This window comes from Callorhinus ursinus, unplaced genomic scaffold (assembly GCF_003265705.2).
Source record: "Callorhinus ursinus isolate GAN/ISIS: 27379988/994484 unplaced genomic scaffold, GSC_fseal_2.0 scaffold15, whole genome shotgun sequence".
In the NCBI taxonomy this organism is placed as follows: domain Eukaryota; kingdom Metazoa; phylum Chordata; class Mammalia; order Carnivora; family Otariidae; genus Callorhinus; species Callorhinus ursinus.
In genome coordinates this window covers 2836360-2853304 of record NW_027397077.1, presented here as the reverse complement: position 1 = coordinate 2853304, position 16945 = coordinate 2836360, and the positions used below count along the sequence as shown (strand labels likewise).

The 16945-nt window shown below is 40.1% G+C and overlaps 1 protein-coding gene and 1 long non-coding RNA gene across 2 annotated transcripts in view; one reads left to right on the top strand and one right to left on the bottom strand.

The window, feature by feature from the left end:
- KIF15 (kinesin family member 15) overlaps positions 1-16945 on the bottom strand; it is a 69610-nt gene that overhangs the window by 34483 nt on the left and 18182 nt on the right. The window contains exons 5-13 of the mRNA XM_025885423.2: positions 15586-15623; positions 12728-12825; positions 11280-11459; positions 9209-9418; positions 7257-7382; positions 6971-7093; positions 4038-4161; positions 603-679; positions 162-371 (exon numbers count right to left, since the gene is read on the bottom strand). Of these exons, the coding sequence (XP_025741208.1) occupies positions 162-371; positions 603-679; positions 4038-4161; positions 6971-7093; positions 7257-7382; positions 9209-9418; positions 11280-11459; positions 12728-12825; positions 15586-15623 (1186 nt within the window). The remainder of the gene's footprint in view (positions 1-161; positions 372-602; positions 680-4037; positions 4162-6970; positions 7094-7256; positions 7383-9208; positions 9419-11279; positions 11460-12727; positions 12826-15585; positions 15624-16945) is intronic.
- On the top strand, positions 5816-9383 carry LOC112833988 (uncharacterized). The gene is made up of 3 exons (XR_003210763.2): positions 5816-6406; positions 7127-7269; positions 9253-9383. It is a non-coding gene; the product is annotated as an uncharacterized lncRNA (long non-coding RNA).

Genomic DNA, 16945 nt, shown 5'->3' with positions numbered 1-16945 from the left:
TCTTGGAAAATGGGGGGAAAGGAGTTGTGCAATCATACACGTCAACTGAATTCATTGAAAACACTTTCCACTGTATTAACTCACATGAATTTGGTGACAAATTTATATTTGCCTTGAACCTCCCTTCTTTTTTAGAAATACTGCAAATGTCATACACTCACCTGTTCCCGCAGAGTTTGGATCTCATCCCTTAATTCCGACAACAAGCGATCCTGCTCTGCAGGCAGAAAACTTCCCCGGGATTCCTTGTGGAGCTTCTCCAGGCGCATTATTTGATCCTCTCGGAATTTCACAATCATTTTATTAGATTGAATAAATTTTTCTTTTTTGAGGGTGAGGTCTTCTAATTGGGTAACTTTTTCTACCAGAGACTTAAGAAATTCATAATTTGGTTAAACATGAAAAATATTCAGCCTCCCTGAATTTCCACAAACCAAGCAATAAACACAACTTGACACTTAATCTCAAGGGCAAAATTAGATTTTCCACAGTTTTTCTTTGTTTTCTTTATTTACTTGTGCCCTTTATTTCACTCAGAAAGATACCACGGAGCAAAAGCCTAAAATATCTGGAATCCCCTTTATACCGACTCGGTTTCCTACCTTCTTTTCCTGTTCGGATTTCTTAAAGAACAACATCGCCTCTTGGAAATACTTCATGTAATTAGTTTCATCTTTGTCTATAATTGATCCAGTAAGAAAGAAAAGGAAATGGAAAAAAAATGTTTCTCTCTCAAATTTTTAGACCAAGAATTGAGCTAAAACAGCCTCTGACTGACTGCTCTCAATCAATCTAAAAGAATCAGACTGTCATTCCCAGATCACAGATTTCAAATCAATCAAATCTATATATTAGCAATTCTTTGAAGAAAAATAAGTTCTTTTATCCTGTTTAATAAACATATACATGTTACATATGACTGAATCTTGGAAGTGGATCTAAATGAAATTAGTTATCTCTTTTTAGCATTTGTGAGGAATGAATTATTCTAAATTATTTCTCCTCCTCCTTCCCATCAGACCCGCAGATATGATACCTATGGTATCTGTATCTGATTACAAAGTATGGGCATCCCTCCTTTTACTGGGCTTTGCTTTATCATGCTTTGCACTGCTTTCTTTACCAAATGAGAGTTTGTGGCAACCCTGCATCGAGCAAGTCTATTGGTACAATTGTTACAATAGTATTTGCTCACTTTGTGTCTGTCTCTGTGTCACATTCTGGTAATTCTTGCAACATTTCCACATTTTTCAGTATTATTATTATATTTGTTATGGTGATCTGTCTGTGATCAGGGATCTTCGACTTTACCATTGTTATTATTTCGGGCACCACAAACCATGCCCATGTAAGACGGTGAAATTAACCAATAAACGTGTATTCTGACTGCTTGCCTGCCTGGCTCTTCTCCTCTCTCTCCCTCTTCTAGGCCTCCCTGTGCCGAGACACAAAAGTATGGAAATTAGGCCCTTTAATAAGCCTACAATAGCTTCTAAGTGTTCAAGTGAAAAAAAAGTTGCACATATCTCCCTTTAAACCAAAAGCTAGAAATGATTAAGCTTAGTGAGGAAGGCACGCAGAAAGCCGAGACAGGTTGAAAGTTAGGCCTCTTGCACCCATTAGCCAGGTTGTGAATGTGAAGGAAAAGTTCTTGAAGGAAATGAAAAGTGCTACTCCAGTGAACACATGAATGATAAGAAAGCAAAAAAGCCTTATTGCTGATAGGGAGAAACTTTTGAGGGTCTGGATAGAAGATCAAACCAGCCACAACATTCCCGTAAGCCAAAGCCTAGTCCAGAACAAAGCCCTGACTCTCTTCAATTCTATGAAGGCTCAGAGAGGTGAGGAAGCTGCAGAAGCCAGCAGAGGTTGGTTCACAAGGTTTAAGGAAAGAAGCCATCTCCCTAACATCAAAGTATAAGGTGATGTAGCAAGTGCTAATGGAGAAACTACAACAAGGGATCTAGAAAATAATTCATGAGGGTGGCCACACTTAACAGGTTTTCAATGTGGATGAAACCACCTTTTACCAGAGGAAGGTGCCATCCAGGACTTTCATAGCTAGAGAGAAGTAATGCCTGGCTTCAAAGCTTCAAAAGACAGGCTGACTCTCTTGTTGAGGGCTAAAGCAGCTGGTGACTACAAGCTGAAGCCAGTTTCAGAATTTACCATTCTGGAAATACTAGGCCCTTAAGAATTAGGCTAAATGAAAAAAAAAAAATCAACTTTAATTCTACTGAATGAAAAAAAAAAAAAGAATTATGCTAAATCGACTATGCCTACGCCCTAGAAATGGAACAACAAAGCCTGGATGACAGCACATCTATTGAACATGGCTTACTGAATATTTTAAGGCTATGTTGACATGTACTGCTCAGGAAAAAGATTCCTTTCAAAATATGACTGCTCATTGGCAATGCAACTGGTCACCCGAGAGCTCTGATGGAAATGTATGAGATACATGTTTTCATGCCTGCTAACACAACATCCATTCTGCAGTCTATGGATCAAGAAGTCATTTTGGGGGCACCTGGGTGGCTCAGTTGGTTGAGCAACTGCCTTTGGCTCAGGTCATGATCCTGGAGTCCCAGGATCGAGTCCCGCATTGGGCTCCCTGCTCAGCAGGGAGTCTGCTTCTCCCTCTGACCCTCCCCCCTCTTATGTGCTCTCTCTCTCACTTTCTCTCTCAAATAAATAAACAAAATCTTTAAAAAAAAAAAAGAAGTCATTTTGACTTTCAAGTCTTATTATTTAAGAAAAGCATTTCATAAGGCTATAGCTGCATAGACGGTGATTCCTCTGATGGATCTGGGCCAAGTCAACTGAAAACCTTCTGGAAACGATTCACCGTTCTAGATGCCACTAAGAACAGTGATTATGGGAAGAGGTTAAAATGTCAACATGAGGGTGCCTGGGTGGCTCAGTTGGTTAAGCGACTGCCTTCGGCTCAGGTCATGATCCTGGGGTCCCGGGATCGAGTCCCACATCAGGCTCCCTGCTCAGCAGGGAGTCTGCTTCCCCCTCTGACCTTCCTCCTTCTCATGCTCTCTCTCTACCATTCTCTCTCTCTCTCAATAAACAAATAAAAAAAATTAAAAAAATAAAAAATAAATAAAATGTCAACATGAACTGGAGTTTGGAAGACATGGATTCCAGCCCTGATGGAGGACTCTGAGGGAGTCAAGATTTCAGTGGAGGGAGTAACCGCAGATGTGGTGAAAACAGCACAAGAACTAGAATCAGAAGTGGAACCTGAGGATGGGACTTAATTGCTCCAATCTCATGATAAAACTTAAACAGATGAGGAGTTGCTTCTAATGGATGAACAAAGAACATGGGTTTCTTGAGCTAGAATCTACTCCTGGTGAAGATGCTGTGAAGACTGCTGAGATGACCACAAAGGACCTAGTATATCACATAAACTTAGTTGATAAAGCAGCAGCAGGGTTTGAGAGGATTGGCTCTAATCTTGAAAGAAGTTCTACTGTGGGTAAAGTGCTATCAAACAGCATCTCATGCTACAGAGAAATCATTCATGAAAGGAAGAGCCAATCAATGCAGCAAACTTCAAACTTCAGCCCTCAGCGGCCACAACCTTGATCAGTCAGCAGCCATCAACATGGAAGCAAGACCCTCCACCAGCAAAAAGATTACAATTTGCTGAAAGCTCAAATGATGGTTACCATTTTTTAGCAATTAAGTATTTTTTACTTAAAAATGTACATTGTGTTTTTAGACATAATGCTACTGCACACAATATACCAGAGTATAGTGTAAACGTAACTTTTATATGCACTGGGAAACCACAAAATTTATCTGACTGGCTGTACTACAGTATTGGCTTTATCGCAATGGTCTGGAACTGAACCTGCAGTATCTCTGCGACATGCCTGCACCAGGTTCCTATGTGGGTAACACAAATACACTTGTTCAAAAATGTGGGTAGCTTTACTGTACTGCACCTGTCCTCAGAGGGTTCTCAAACTAATATCCGCATGTGGTCTTCCTCAGGATAAAGGACACTGTGTTCGTCTTACCTTCGGTCAGAAAGCTTTCCGGTAGTAACTGCCCTGAAGTAAACTGGGCCAGCTGTTCTTTGAGCCTCTTCACTTCAGCTTGGAGCTGGCTTACATTTCCTTGGGTGTCTTCATTTACCACTGCCTGTTCAAAAATTTTTTAAAAAGCATTAAAAGAATATTCTTGAGTCACACAACCTTGTGTTTCTATTTGTTTATAGGATTTGGAATGACAAACACCAAACAAAACTGTACCTCCATCCCACACACAGTCACAAGGCCCCTAGAATCACAGTGTGCTGGAGTGGGGAGGAAGCCTCCCTTCCCTGTGTCTCATAGCTACAGCCAGGGACTCTGCCCACTCACCACCCCTCCTGTATGCTCCCACTTAGGGCCCCACCCTATTGGGCTGGGTCACCCAGGGATCTGAATGTTCATCTAACATTGCCTTCTCCTTGGGACAGCCCCACCCCCATGGAGAAGAGCTCCCCTCTGGAAGGAGTATCCCCTCCCCTCTGTCTTGGCCCACTTAGCTGCAGAGTTGGCCTGAGCTCCATCAGCTTAGCAGAAACCACTTTCTCCAAAGGAATCCAACCCTATATTTCCTAACAGCCCTCCTGGAGAGAAGAGTTGGTTGGATAGCTCTATTTCTGTTTTATTACCACACTCAATGTTATTTTATTTTTTTTAATTTTTTATTGTTATGTTAATCACCATACATTACATCATTAGTTTTTGATGTAGTGTTCCATGATTCATTGTTTGTGCATAACACCCAGTGCTCCACGCAGAATGTGCCCTCTTTAATACCCATCACCAGGCTAACCCATCCCCCCACCCCCCTCCCCTCTAGAACCCTCAGTTTGTTTTTCAGAGTCCATCGTCTCTCATGGTTCGTCTCCCCCTCCGACTTACTCCCCTCCATTCTTCCCCTCCTGCTATCTTCTTCTTTTTTTTTCTTAACATATATTGCATTATTTGTTTCAGAAGTACAGATCTGTGATTCAACAGTCTTGCACAATTCACAGCACTCACCATAGCACATACCCTCCCTCAATGTTATTTTAAAGAAATGTCTCTTGAAGAAATTATCTTAAAGAAATGACTTCTTTAAGACAACTTTTTTTTTATTAAAGATTTTATTCATTTATTTGAGAGAGAGAGCATGAGCGAGTGTACAAGCAGGGGGAGCTGCAGGCAGAGGGAGAAGCAGACTCCCTGCTGAGCATGGAGCCCAATGAGGGACTCCAACCCAGGACCCTGGGATCATGACCTGAGCCAAAGGCAGATGCTTAACTGACTGAGCCACCCAGGCACTCCTCCTTAAGACAACTTCTAAGAGGTTCAAAAGGCCCATAAAACCTATAGGGTGATAATAAGAGCCAACAGTTCACTACCAATCAGATCAAAGGGACCCAGCTGTGAAATACCCAATATCCTAAAGAGGGAGAAAAACTCTCTGACACAGTCCCAAGGTCCCCGTGTTCTTGCCTTAAGCCGGGTCTGCCCATTGGGAAAGATCTAAATAGCACATCCTTAAATGAGTCCCAGATATCCCAGTCACTTTCCACCAGTAGGCTGCAGTACTGGACTTACCATTGTTAATAACTAGTATTAAGGCTCCTCCTGGTTTTATCATTTGATGTATTCAGAAGCCATTTCTAGTTGCTTCTGATGCTTATGGCCAGTCTCACTTCAAGGCACTCCTGTAGATTCTGACATCACTGCCACATCAGTGACATCATAATCCTAATTATCCCTGCAGTCCTCCACTATCCAAAAACTTCCAATAAGTCCAAGAGACAGGGTCAGGAAGCTCTAGTGATTTTTCTTCCATATATTACGAATACCCCACCACAGGGTCATAATCCAATTAAAATGAATCAACAACTAGACCTATACTCGTCTGACTTACCCACGAGAAGAGGCAACATGGACCTCTTTACTCTTACATGCTAAGATGATCAGGGAGTCTACTTGGGGGGTAGAAATGACCAACTTCTCCTTTGAAAGAAAGAGGAAAGTAATCTGCCAATTCATGGCACGGTGATTCTTTTGTCCAGAACCAAAGTGGCCTCCAACCTTTCCAAAAGAAGTGGGGGACCCCTTGCTCCAGGGGCTGGGAAAGAGCTGCCTGCTCACGGACCAAATACAGCCTGCCATCTGTTTTTGTAAAGAGATCTGCGCCGGAACACAGCCACGCCCTTACGTCTGCGGACTGCCGACGGCTCCTTTCTCACCACCAAGGCAGAGCTCAGCAGCTGGGATAGACAGTACACAGTCCAAGAAGCCTCAAATATTTACCTTTACAGAAAAACTTTTCTGACCACTGGTGTACACCAATATCAAAGAAGCTTCTTATATATAAGAAAAATGGGGAATCCTTGGAGGTATAGACAACTTAAAAGACAAAGCTTGTTAATATCAAACTATCTTCACAGTGAAGCCCTACCACACACATACACACACACACACACACACAGAGCTCTGTTAGCAATGGTTTAGGTAAATAAATTTAGTCTCTAATTGAGTTAGAAAGGAAAAACTCTGCTTTCCTTTAAGAAAAATCGAGCCAGGGGCGCCTGGGTGGCTCAGATGGTTAAGTGTCTGCCTTCGGCTCAGGTCATGATCCTCGATCCTGGGATCGAGCCCCGCATCGGGCTCCCTGCTTGGCGGGGACCCTGCTTCTCCCTCTCCCTCAACTGTTCCCCCTGCTTGTGCTCTCTCACTCTCTCTGTCAAATAAATAAATAAACTCTTAAAAAAAAAAAATCGAGCCAAACAATACCAACCATAAGACCTAATCTAGATCTCAAATTACTTGAGCAATACAGAAGGTTAGGAAAGATGAAACAGAAATCTTGCTTAGAATTAAGCTTTCACAGAGTATTAATATTAGGGCAATCACAAGCTTAAGTATTTTTCTAATTTACTTAGTTGTACTCAGTATTTTACCTTATTTTTAATCAGCTTGGCTCTCTGAGCAAAATTAAGTGTTGATAGGGTTTCCCCAAAACACCTGGATCCAGGATGAACGTTTGCAATAATGGCTGTTTTGGCATTGCCTCCAAGGGAATCCTGTTTAATGATATGAATGGTATGCATTTTCAGGGGAGAAACCACAAGATCTTTAAGCCAAGAAAATGGATATTCTTACCACTAAAGCTGAGAGATTACATGACTGTCAACCATAGTGAGCATAACCCAAAAAAGGGCCCAGGAAGCCAATGGTCTACTTTACCCGAAGTAAAAAGGTAAGTTTGGAGTCTCTGTAGCAAACGTGCCTCTGTTTTCCATTACCCACGTCGACAAGCGCAGTAATCACTTGGCCCAGGCAGCTCAACGACCGGTTTATGTTACCTGCCTCCTAAGGGGAGAAAGAACAAAAATTGAGATGCACTGGTTTCATTTTAGTATTCTGAATTAAAATATGCCTAGCAGTTAATTTTGAATGGAAAGTCGAGTCATGGACAATATTACTAAGGATAATTGACTTTTCAGCAGATGTCCTCAACTGTCCCTAACCTTTTCCTATTCGACACACACTGCAATTTTAGTATTCAGAGACAAATGCAGAAATTATGCGAAGGAAAAAAAAAAGCCACCTCATGATTCTAAGAGTTTTAAATTGACCTATAGGTAGGGATAAAAGCTAGAAAAGAACAGAGAAAAAAGGTTGGAGTAGTACATTAATGGGCTTATTTTTCAATCCTTTTATGTTAAAATGTTTGCTACATTAAAATAGTGTGATAACTAATAACCTACACCACGTCCCACAAAGTGACTAATGAACTTATTACAAGAGATTTTTCAGTCTAATTCTGTGAAGTACAATAAGACCCTTTTAAAAAGTGGTTTGGGGAGGGAAAAATGTTGGGGTTGAATATGTTACGCTGGATTTTTATTGTAGTTATCATACTTCAATAACTGGGTCTGCAGTGGTGAAAGTACAGAAAAAAGAGAGAAAGTGCATATTCTTAAGCAAGATGCACTGAGTTCAAGTGCAGTTGTCTGTTTTAGCAGTCAGTAAATAAGAAAGGTGTTGACAGCACTGTCTGTGGAACTGGGCTACTTCTGCTTGAATTCCAGATCTACTCCTAGCTGTGTGCCCCTGGACAATTTCATTTCCGTTTCTCCAAAAAGGAAAGGATCACAGTACCTACTTCCTAGAGACGCTGGGAAGATTAAATGAGTTAATACACATGAAGCACTTGAAACAGGCCCAGCATATGTCCTAATATAAACACTGGCTATTTCTCTTTGCTTCATGTCTCAATAGAAACATAAGCCTAAGTTCACCTTAAACTGCCTGAGAGCTCAGGAGGCTCAAATCCTCCCTTTCAATGCAAAAAGTAGACGGTCCTCCACCATTTCCGACTCTCCGCCCCTAGTCCTCATATACCCTCACCTACAGCATCCACACGTTTTACTGACAACGCAGATCACAATACACATATTCATACTGGCAAAACATACTCAGAGAACCTCAGGTCCCAATGCCAATCCCTCAGCCTAGGACTAGGTCCTTGCCCTCCCCTTGAAATATTAACCAGCACAGCTGCCCTCCTTTCTCTCTAGACTCTCCCCTCGTAAATCTGGCAGTGGTGGGCCAGATGGCTAAGCTTCTATAAAAGAGGCTTTTGCGTGAAATCACTCAAAACTTTTCAGTGTTTCCCAGCATGTGGAGAACTGAGTGCAAACCTGGCCTGGCACTCCTGGTCCTCAGTGACCCCGGGCCTGCTTGTACCTCGAGTCCAGCCCATTCATTGATCCACGCTGAAATGCCAAATGCCATACTCCCTCTGCATCCATAATGACCCTTGAGATGTTCCCCCACCAAGCATGTATTCCTTGTTCCTCTCTCCCAATCCAAATCCTGCCCTCTTGGAGAACCCAACTCAAGAACTACTTCTTTTCCATGCTTCCCCCAAGCAGTCCAGTCCCTTCCTCCTCTGACTCTGGCTGGTATTTATACTATCACCCTTCTGTCATGAATTCAAATACTCTGGCTCCCGACAGACTTGTTCTAATCTACGTATGTTTAATGTCCCTACCCCACAACAAAAATTTCCACATCTTTAGAATGGGAGCATGTTCTCATTCCTTTGTAACCTCCACACACTCACCTTGGTACTGACTTCTAGTAATTAATTCACACACAAGTTGAGTTGAAGATCATAATTCCATTCTTACCTTTAACCTCATCCCTTCTGCATGGGTGTCTTTTTGCCTTTCAGAACCTGCTAAGTCCACCAGATTGAGTAGGGAAGTCCGTATATTCACAGTCTCATTGCTTTTCTCCATTGACTCTATTGTAATTGTAAAAACTGCATGAGACCGAGAAGATTCTCTATTCATTGACGTTGATGCCACACGTCTGTTTCTCCATCCTCCAGACAGCACCTACGCAAAGGGAAAATTTCCACAACTTTCAAGTGACACAACAGCCATTTTCATACTGACAGATTATACAGACAAAAAAATTAGTAAAAATGTAAAACCCTGTATCCAAGGATATACATTCTTCTCATGTGCAAGTTTACAAAACTGGCCCACTGTATTAATTCATAAATCATTTCTCAATAAATTTCAAAGCATCTCACAAGACCATATTCTCTGATACCATGGCAATTAAGAATCAACATGAAAAATAAATTTTAAATTACCATAAATCTGGAATTTCAAATCACATTTCTAAGTGATTCACGGGTCAAAAAATAAAATTATAATAGAGAAATACTTAGATCCATAGGACAATTAAGATATTAAAACTTGTGTGAAGTTTAAGCAATAGTTAAGTAGTAACTTATAGCATTAAACACTTATGTCACAAAAGAAAGGGAATAATAAGCTAAGCATCCAGCTTAAGAAGTTGGAACAAGGACAGCAGGATGAACCCAAAGAAAACATTAAAAGAGCAAAGCCATGTAAAAAATATCAACTATGCAAAAAAAGAAAACAAAATCATAGTTACAGCAAAGTATTTTAAAAATAAGAATACTGGGAACAGCTTTATGCCAATATACTTGAAAACTGAGAGGAAACTGAAATTTTCTAGAAATAGAAAACTTCCAGAAACTTCTGACCCTAGAAGAGGTAAAATGCCTGCACGGCTCTAATACAGAATTTTCACACTTGATCTAACCCAAAACTGCAATGCAATTCCAACCAAAATCTCAACATAATCTTTTTTTTAGTATGTATATATATGTACACACAAAGACACACACAAACACACTGGATCACATGTAAAACCTATTGCTTACTATGAGAATCACAGTTTAAAAGGTTTGAATCAGGAGACTTGCTTGAAGATAAAAGAATAACGAACTGTGATATATATGCGTATATATATATACGCACATAATACATGCACACACTAATGTTCATACAATGAATTATACAGCAGTGAAGATAAGTGAAATGCAACATGGATATATTTCATAAACATTGTTGAGTTTAAAAAAGTTATAGAAGGCTAAATAGACACAATTTATTAAAACTCAAAAACAGGCAAAACCAACATTTTCAGAAATACCTATGTATGTGATTTAAAAGCAGAAGGAAATGATCATGAGCATTCAGCATATGAGGAGCCAGGGACATGAGATAGGGAGAGACACACAGGTAGACAGGATAGTACTGGTGATACCTGGGTCTTGAATTCTTAAGGTCCTCTAAGTTCATTTTAACATTAAGCTCAGCAACTTCTAAGCACACGGCAGTATTTTGTATGTATCAAATATTACATGATAAAAAACTGTTTAAAATCAACTGGCCAGATCAGATCCCATAAAAATGGGCTGTTTTGTAAATACCTGACAAGAGGTTTATTTGCCCTAGCAGAGTCCTCAAAAGAGGTTGGCTTTTGACACCTAACAAGTAAACATGGGTAGAAAATAAAGGGAAGAGGACAGACAGCTGGTTTAAAAAGCAGCAATCCCAGAAGCTACTCAAAGGGGCAGCTCCCAGGAAGAATTACTGAAGAAATATGACACTAATGAACTGTCCCCGTGACTTGCAGGGTACCTGACTGGAATGAACAGCACCAAAGTCATGCAAAATCAAGAGGCTCAAAGTTCTATTTTAACTAAGGGAAGATCTATAAAATAGCCATGTTCTTTTTTGCTTCTCATGAACATTCTGCGTCACGCCTTTACAGAATTATTTTTAGTAGCTCAATTCTTGCCTTTTTTGAGATCAAGGTGCTTTTTTTCACAGCATGCGACATCGCCTAAGGATCAAAGTGCTCAAGGTAGGGTACCTGATAGGCTTCAGCAGCTGAGGTCACCACCTGTTCCACTGCACCAACAACAAAGACTCCCTTCTTGATGTGCTCCCTTAAGTATAGTCCAGCTGATGCAGAGTCCAGTAGGTCATAGATCTGTTCATTGTAGATTTCAATAAAGGAGCACTTACAAAGGAAACTCTTTCCAGCTCCAGCCTGGAAAGAGAAGTCTCATTTAGATACATTCTTTTCATGAGTTCATCCGAACCTCTCACGTGTTTCACAAGGGGTACATTTCCTACCATGTTCTCCTTTACACAACACAAGGTACCTAAAAGCCAGTTACAAATCCAGGTGACTAGTTTTAACATACTGTTACATCTTAAGGCAGCATCAAACTGTGATCCCAGGAGGCCTAGGTCTCCAGAGGTGACTCAGAAGCAAGACAGGGAGATGGGACTGGAGCAGTCCAGATGGGCAATTCCACCTTCTTAAACTGAGGGATCACTGACATACATCATATTAGTTTCAGGTGTACAACATACTAATTCAATATTTATATATGTGGAGAAATAATCGCCACAGTGAGTCTAGTTAACATCCATCACCATACACAGTTACAAATTTTTTTCCTTGTGATGAGAAGAGCAATTCCATTTTTATCTATTATATACTGGACTTCCTCAGAAAGTTTTACTTGCAACAAGGGTTATATTCTTGAAAAGACTGAAAATAATCTCAAAAGCCTCTCTCTAGGATTTTTAACCACAGGAATACGGGGCACTAAACTTTCACTGGCACCCAAGGTGCATGTCTAACTGTAAAGGTTAGGGATTGTTTCTGCAAGAGAGCAAATGGTAAGCCAATGGTATGTATCCATTTCCTTGGTACGCATGGAATGGAACAGTAACACTAAGGGCTCCTAAACATTCACCAAGCTAAAAAAGCACAATCATGAGAAAGGCCCAACCTAAGAGCCAAAGGAGGAGGGAAGCCCACATCTCCAGGATGATGGAGTCACACCACCACGTATGAAAAAGCAAATTATGGTCAGGTGGTAGAAGGTGCTGCAAAGGAGGCAAAGATGGGCCCATCACTCCAGGGCACCCTGAGGATCTAGAGACACCTGTCAACTGTGCCTACGTGCAGGTAGGTGATGGGCCTTAACAAATCTGTTTTCCTCAGTTAAGATTTTCTTTACACTTTCTTGCAAAATCTGAGCACTAAGAAGCACTACATTCTTCTTTATTTTTTCTGAGTTCACAGAGGATGCATGGTTTAGAAACTAAAAATTTTAAGAAAATTAAATTTTAAAATGAATCTTTCATTTTTTCTTAAGAACTGAGAGGTTCTTCTATGCCACACAAGCCTATCCACATTGTAGAGTACCACCCACGACCCTCTATGTGTTATGAGCTAATTATTAGTAGCTAACTACTCGAAATTAGAATTTCATACAATGACTTTATTTTTACAAGTTTTACCTTCTCTTTTTCACGATCAATTAAGGAAAACAAATATTCAAAACTTCGTGGGATTACTCCTCTCAGGTTATGAGAAAAATGATCTGATTCAGATGGTCCTAAAGAAATGTAAAAAACATACATATGTAGCTATTCATCTTTATTCTAGAACAGTCCTTCAAAATGGCAATACTGGAAATTTATACAGAAATCAGATGACACATTGTATAATCAGTTCCTTCTTTGTGCCCCAAATAAGTTAAATTTTAGTCTGAAAGATCGAACAGAACTTGCCTAACAATAGGACTGAAGGAAGGGCCCATAATAGCCACTAATGCTGTCTTGGTGTGCTATAACCTGGAATATTTTAAACGGCCCTTGTAGGGGTGCCTGGGTGGCGCATTCGGGTGAGCATCCAACTCTTGGTTTCAGCTCAGGTCATGATCTCAGGGTCTTGAGATGGAGCCCCGCTGCTCAGTGGGGAGGCTGTTCGAGATTCTCTCCCTCTGCCCCTCCCCCCAAGCATGCTCTAAAATAAATAAATATTAAAAAAAATGGCCCTTGTAAATTGTACCTAAAAATATATATATAATGGATGTAGAAAAATACAAGTAAATTAAGAGGACAAATAAGTATGCACATAATTTTATAACATTTTCCTGTTAAATAATATATATATAGAAAGATTCAACATATTCTTTAGTTACCTTCATCATCTCCTGCCTCCTCTACGCCTTAGCTCCTCATCCTGCTTCCACTCTAGCCCCTCCCAGTCTAGTCCATTCATCTGCCTGAGTAATCCTTTTAATTATACATCAGATCATGTAGTTCTTCTTTTTAAAAAAACCTTCCAATAAAGGTTTTTTAAAAGGACCTTTTTTAAACCTTCACATCCCACACACAAAATCCCAAATCCTTGCCATGTCCTACATGACCTGGCCTCAGGATACAACTCTAATTTCCCTCACTACTAGCCCCTTATTCTGGGAAACTGCCCCCTAGGCCCATGGGTCTTCTTGCTATTCTTTGAACACTCCCAACTCAGAGCCTACTGCCTGGAAGATGCTTCTCCCAGAGAGTCTCATGGTTCCTTCTCATTTCACTCAGTAACACTCTTTCTGACTGCAACTCACGATTCAGAAGTGTTACTGGAGTGGTCGGGGGTGGGAGGGATGGGGTGACTGGGTGATAGACATTGGGGAGGGTATGTGCTACGGTGAGCACTGTGAATTGTGCAAGACTGTTGAATCACAGATCTGTACTTCTGAAACAAATAACACAACATATTTTAAGAAAAAAGAAAAAGAAGAAGATAACAGGAGAGGAAGAATGAAGGGGAGTAAGTCAGAGGGGGAGAGGAACCATGAGAGATGATGGACTCTGAAAAACAAACTGAGGGTTCTAGAGGGGAGGAGGGTGGGGGGATGGGTTAGCCTGGTGATGGGTATTAAAGAGGGCACGTTCTGCGTGGAGCACTGGGTGTTATGAACAAACAATGAATCATGGAACACTACATCAAAAACTAATAATGTAATATATGGTGATTAACATAACAATAAAAAATTAAAAAACAACAACAACAAAAAACAAAAAACCCACAACTGAAATTCAACCACAAGAAAATAAAAAACTTGAGTAAAGGGAAAAACCTTAACTGAAAAGAGAAATGAAAAACCTAGAGAAAAATCTGTTATCTATATCGTAGACAAAGGGCTAACCTCCCTATTTTACAAAATCCCCACAAATGAGTAGGAAAGACAAGCTAATTTTTTAAATGGGAAAAAAGCTTGAATGGGCATTTTACAGAGAGGTTGTTCAAATGTCCAAAAAACATATGAAAGGTGCTCAGTTGTCAACAGACATCAGGGAACTGCAAACAAAAACACAATGAGATAATACTACACATACTCCAGAATGGCTAAAATTTTAAAAACCAACAATACCACGTAGAGACAAGGATTTCTAGAACTTCCATATCTATCATGACCATATCTACTAAAGCTGATACACATGTAACTATGATCCAGCAGTTCCACTCCTGGAAATGAACTAAAAAAACAAGGTGGTCATGGCTGCATTATTCATATGGTCTAAAACTGGGGATAATCCAAATGTCTATCAGCACTAGAATGGAAAACGTGGCATATCTGTACAATAACACATTATATAGCAATGGAATAAGCTACTACAACATGCAACAATACAGGTGAGTCTTAGAAACTTAATGCTGAGAGGAAGAAGCCAGATATAAAAGAGTACATAAAGTAAAATTTCATTTGTAGAAGCTTAAAAACAAACAAAACTAATGATGACAGAGAAGTCAGAGTAATACATACTTCAGGAGAAGGGGGTGAGGTAGTTACTAACTGGGAATCTTGATCTGGATGGTGATTGTGCAGATTTATAAATATATAAAAAGTCATTAAACCCAATTCAGGACACCTGGGTGGCTCAGTTGGTTAAACGACTGCCTTTGTCTCAGGTCATGATCCTGGAGTCCCAGGATCGAGTCCGAATCCGGCTTCCTGCTCAGCGGGAAGTCTACTTCTCCCTCTGCCCCTCCCCGCCTCATGCGCGCGCGCTCTCTCTCTCTCTCAAATAATAAATAAAATCTTTAAAAAAAATAATAAACCCAATTCAAAAACTGTCTATGGAGCACCTACTCTGTGCTGAGCGTTGACTGGGAACGTAGCTGCAAACACGGACTTTGCTATCATGAACTCATAATCTGACAGAAGCCTTGGGAAAAGCCCTACTTTTATGAGGTCAACATCATATATAGAAAGTATGCCTTCCCCCAAAATGTACTAGGTGCCTAGGTGCTGTCATTGCAGAAAGAGTAGATTAAGCCAGGATATGATCATCTTTAATTCACTTACCCATCATCGTAAATGTTTTCCCTGAGCCCGTCTGTCCACTGTAAAAATAAATGTTTCATACATTATTTTGACATATGAAACTTAAAAGACTACCCTCTTACTTTAATATGGCCTAGTAGTGTATAAATTTTTCCCACAAAGATCTTATTTTCTTTCTTTTTAAAAATTATATTAGGTAGGAACGCCTGCCTGGCTGTCAGTAGAGTGTGCAACTCTTGATCTCAGGGTCATGAGTTCAAGGCCCACGTTGGGCGTAGAGCTTACTTAAAAAAAAAAAAAAAAAATGGGGCCACCTGGGTGGCTCAGTCGGTTAAGCATCAGACTGTGGCTCAGGTCATGGTCTTAGGGTTCTGGGCTCAATGAGGAGTCTGCCTCTACCTCTCCTCTCTGTCCCCACCCCTCACCTCATGCTTTCTGTCTCTCTCAAATAAATAAATAAAATCTGTAATAAAAAAAATTATATTAGGTGAGAAGTGAATGATTCATTCTCTCTCTCTCTCTTATTCTACCAAGAACTACACTGTCAATTGTCTGGTAATGCATCAGGATTATACAAACACAGCCATCAGATTTTTCATTTAATTTGTATTTACAAAACTGAAATGATGCTCTTCATACTGCTCTGCAATCTGTTTTGTCCTTTAATTTTATCTCGATATTTTTCTAAGTCAGTAAATAGAGATCTACCTCATTATTTTTAATAGCTACATTGTATATTCCATGCATGTATAATTGATTTAACCAGAAACAAATTTTTGTTTCCAACTTTTTCTATTCTAAATAAGTTAGCAATTCCTTTCCTAAATTCTGCCTTTAAAGGCAGAAAGACATTAAAAATGTCATTTAAAAATAAAGCAATTTTAAAATTCCTTATGCTATAGGCCTGATTCTGTATGTAGTGTCATATCTTCTTCATTACCCCAAGAAACAAGAGTAAGAAAAACTAAAAATAAAAATGCTTATGTTAAAGATAGATGTCAGTCAGGGTGTCAAATGTCTTTAGCTTGGATTCACAGCACAAATATAAAAAAAATTTTGAGGTGCACCTGGGTGGCTGAGTCGGCTAAGGTCTGCCTTCAGCTCAGGTCATGATCCCAGGGTCCTGGGATTGAACCCCGCATCGGGCTCCCTGCTCAGCTCCCTGCTTCTCCCTCTCCCTCTACCCCTACCCCTGCTTGTACACACACACTCTGTCAAATGAATAAATAAAAATCTTAAAAAAAAAGTTTTTGAATTCATTTTTTGTTTAAATGCCCCAAAGGACAAAATAAACAAAAAGAACCCGAGTATTATCTAGTTGTTTACCTCTTCCTTTTAGAAGTAGGAAAAAAAGTTCTTTAGTAACTCAGAAAGAAAAACG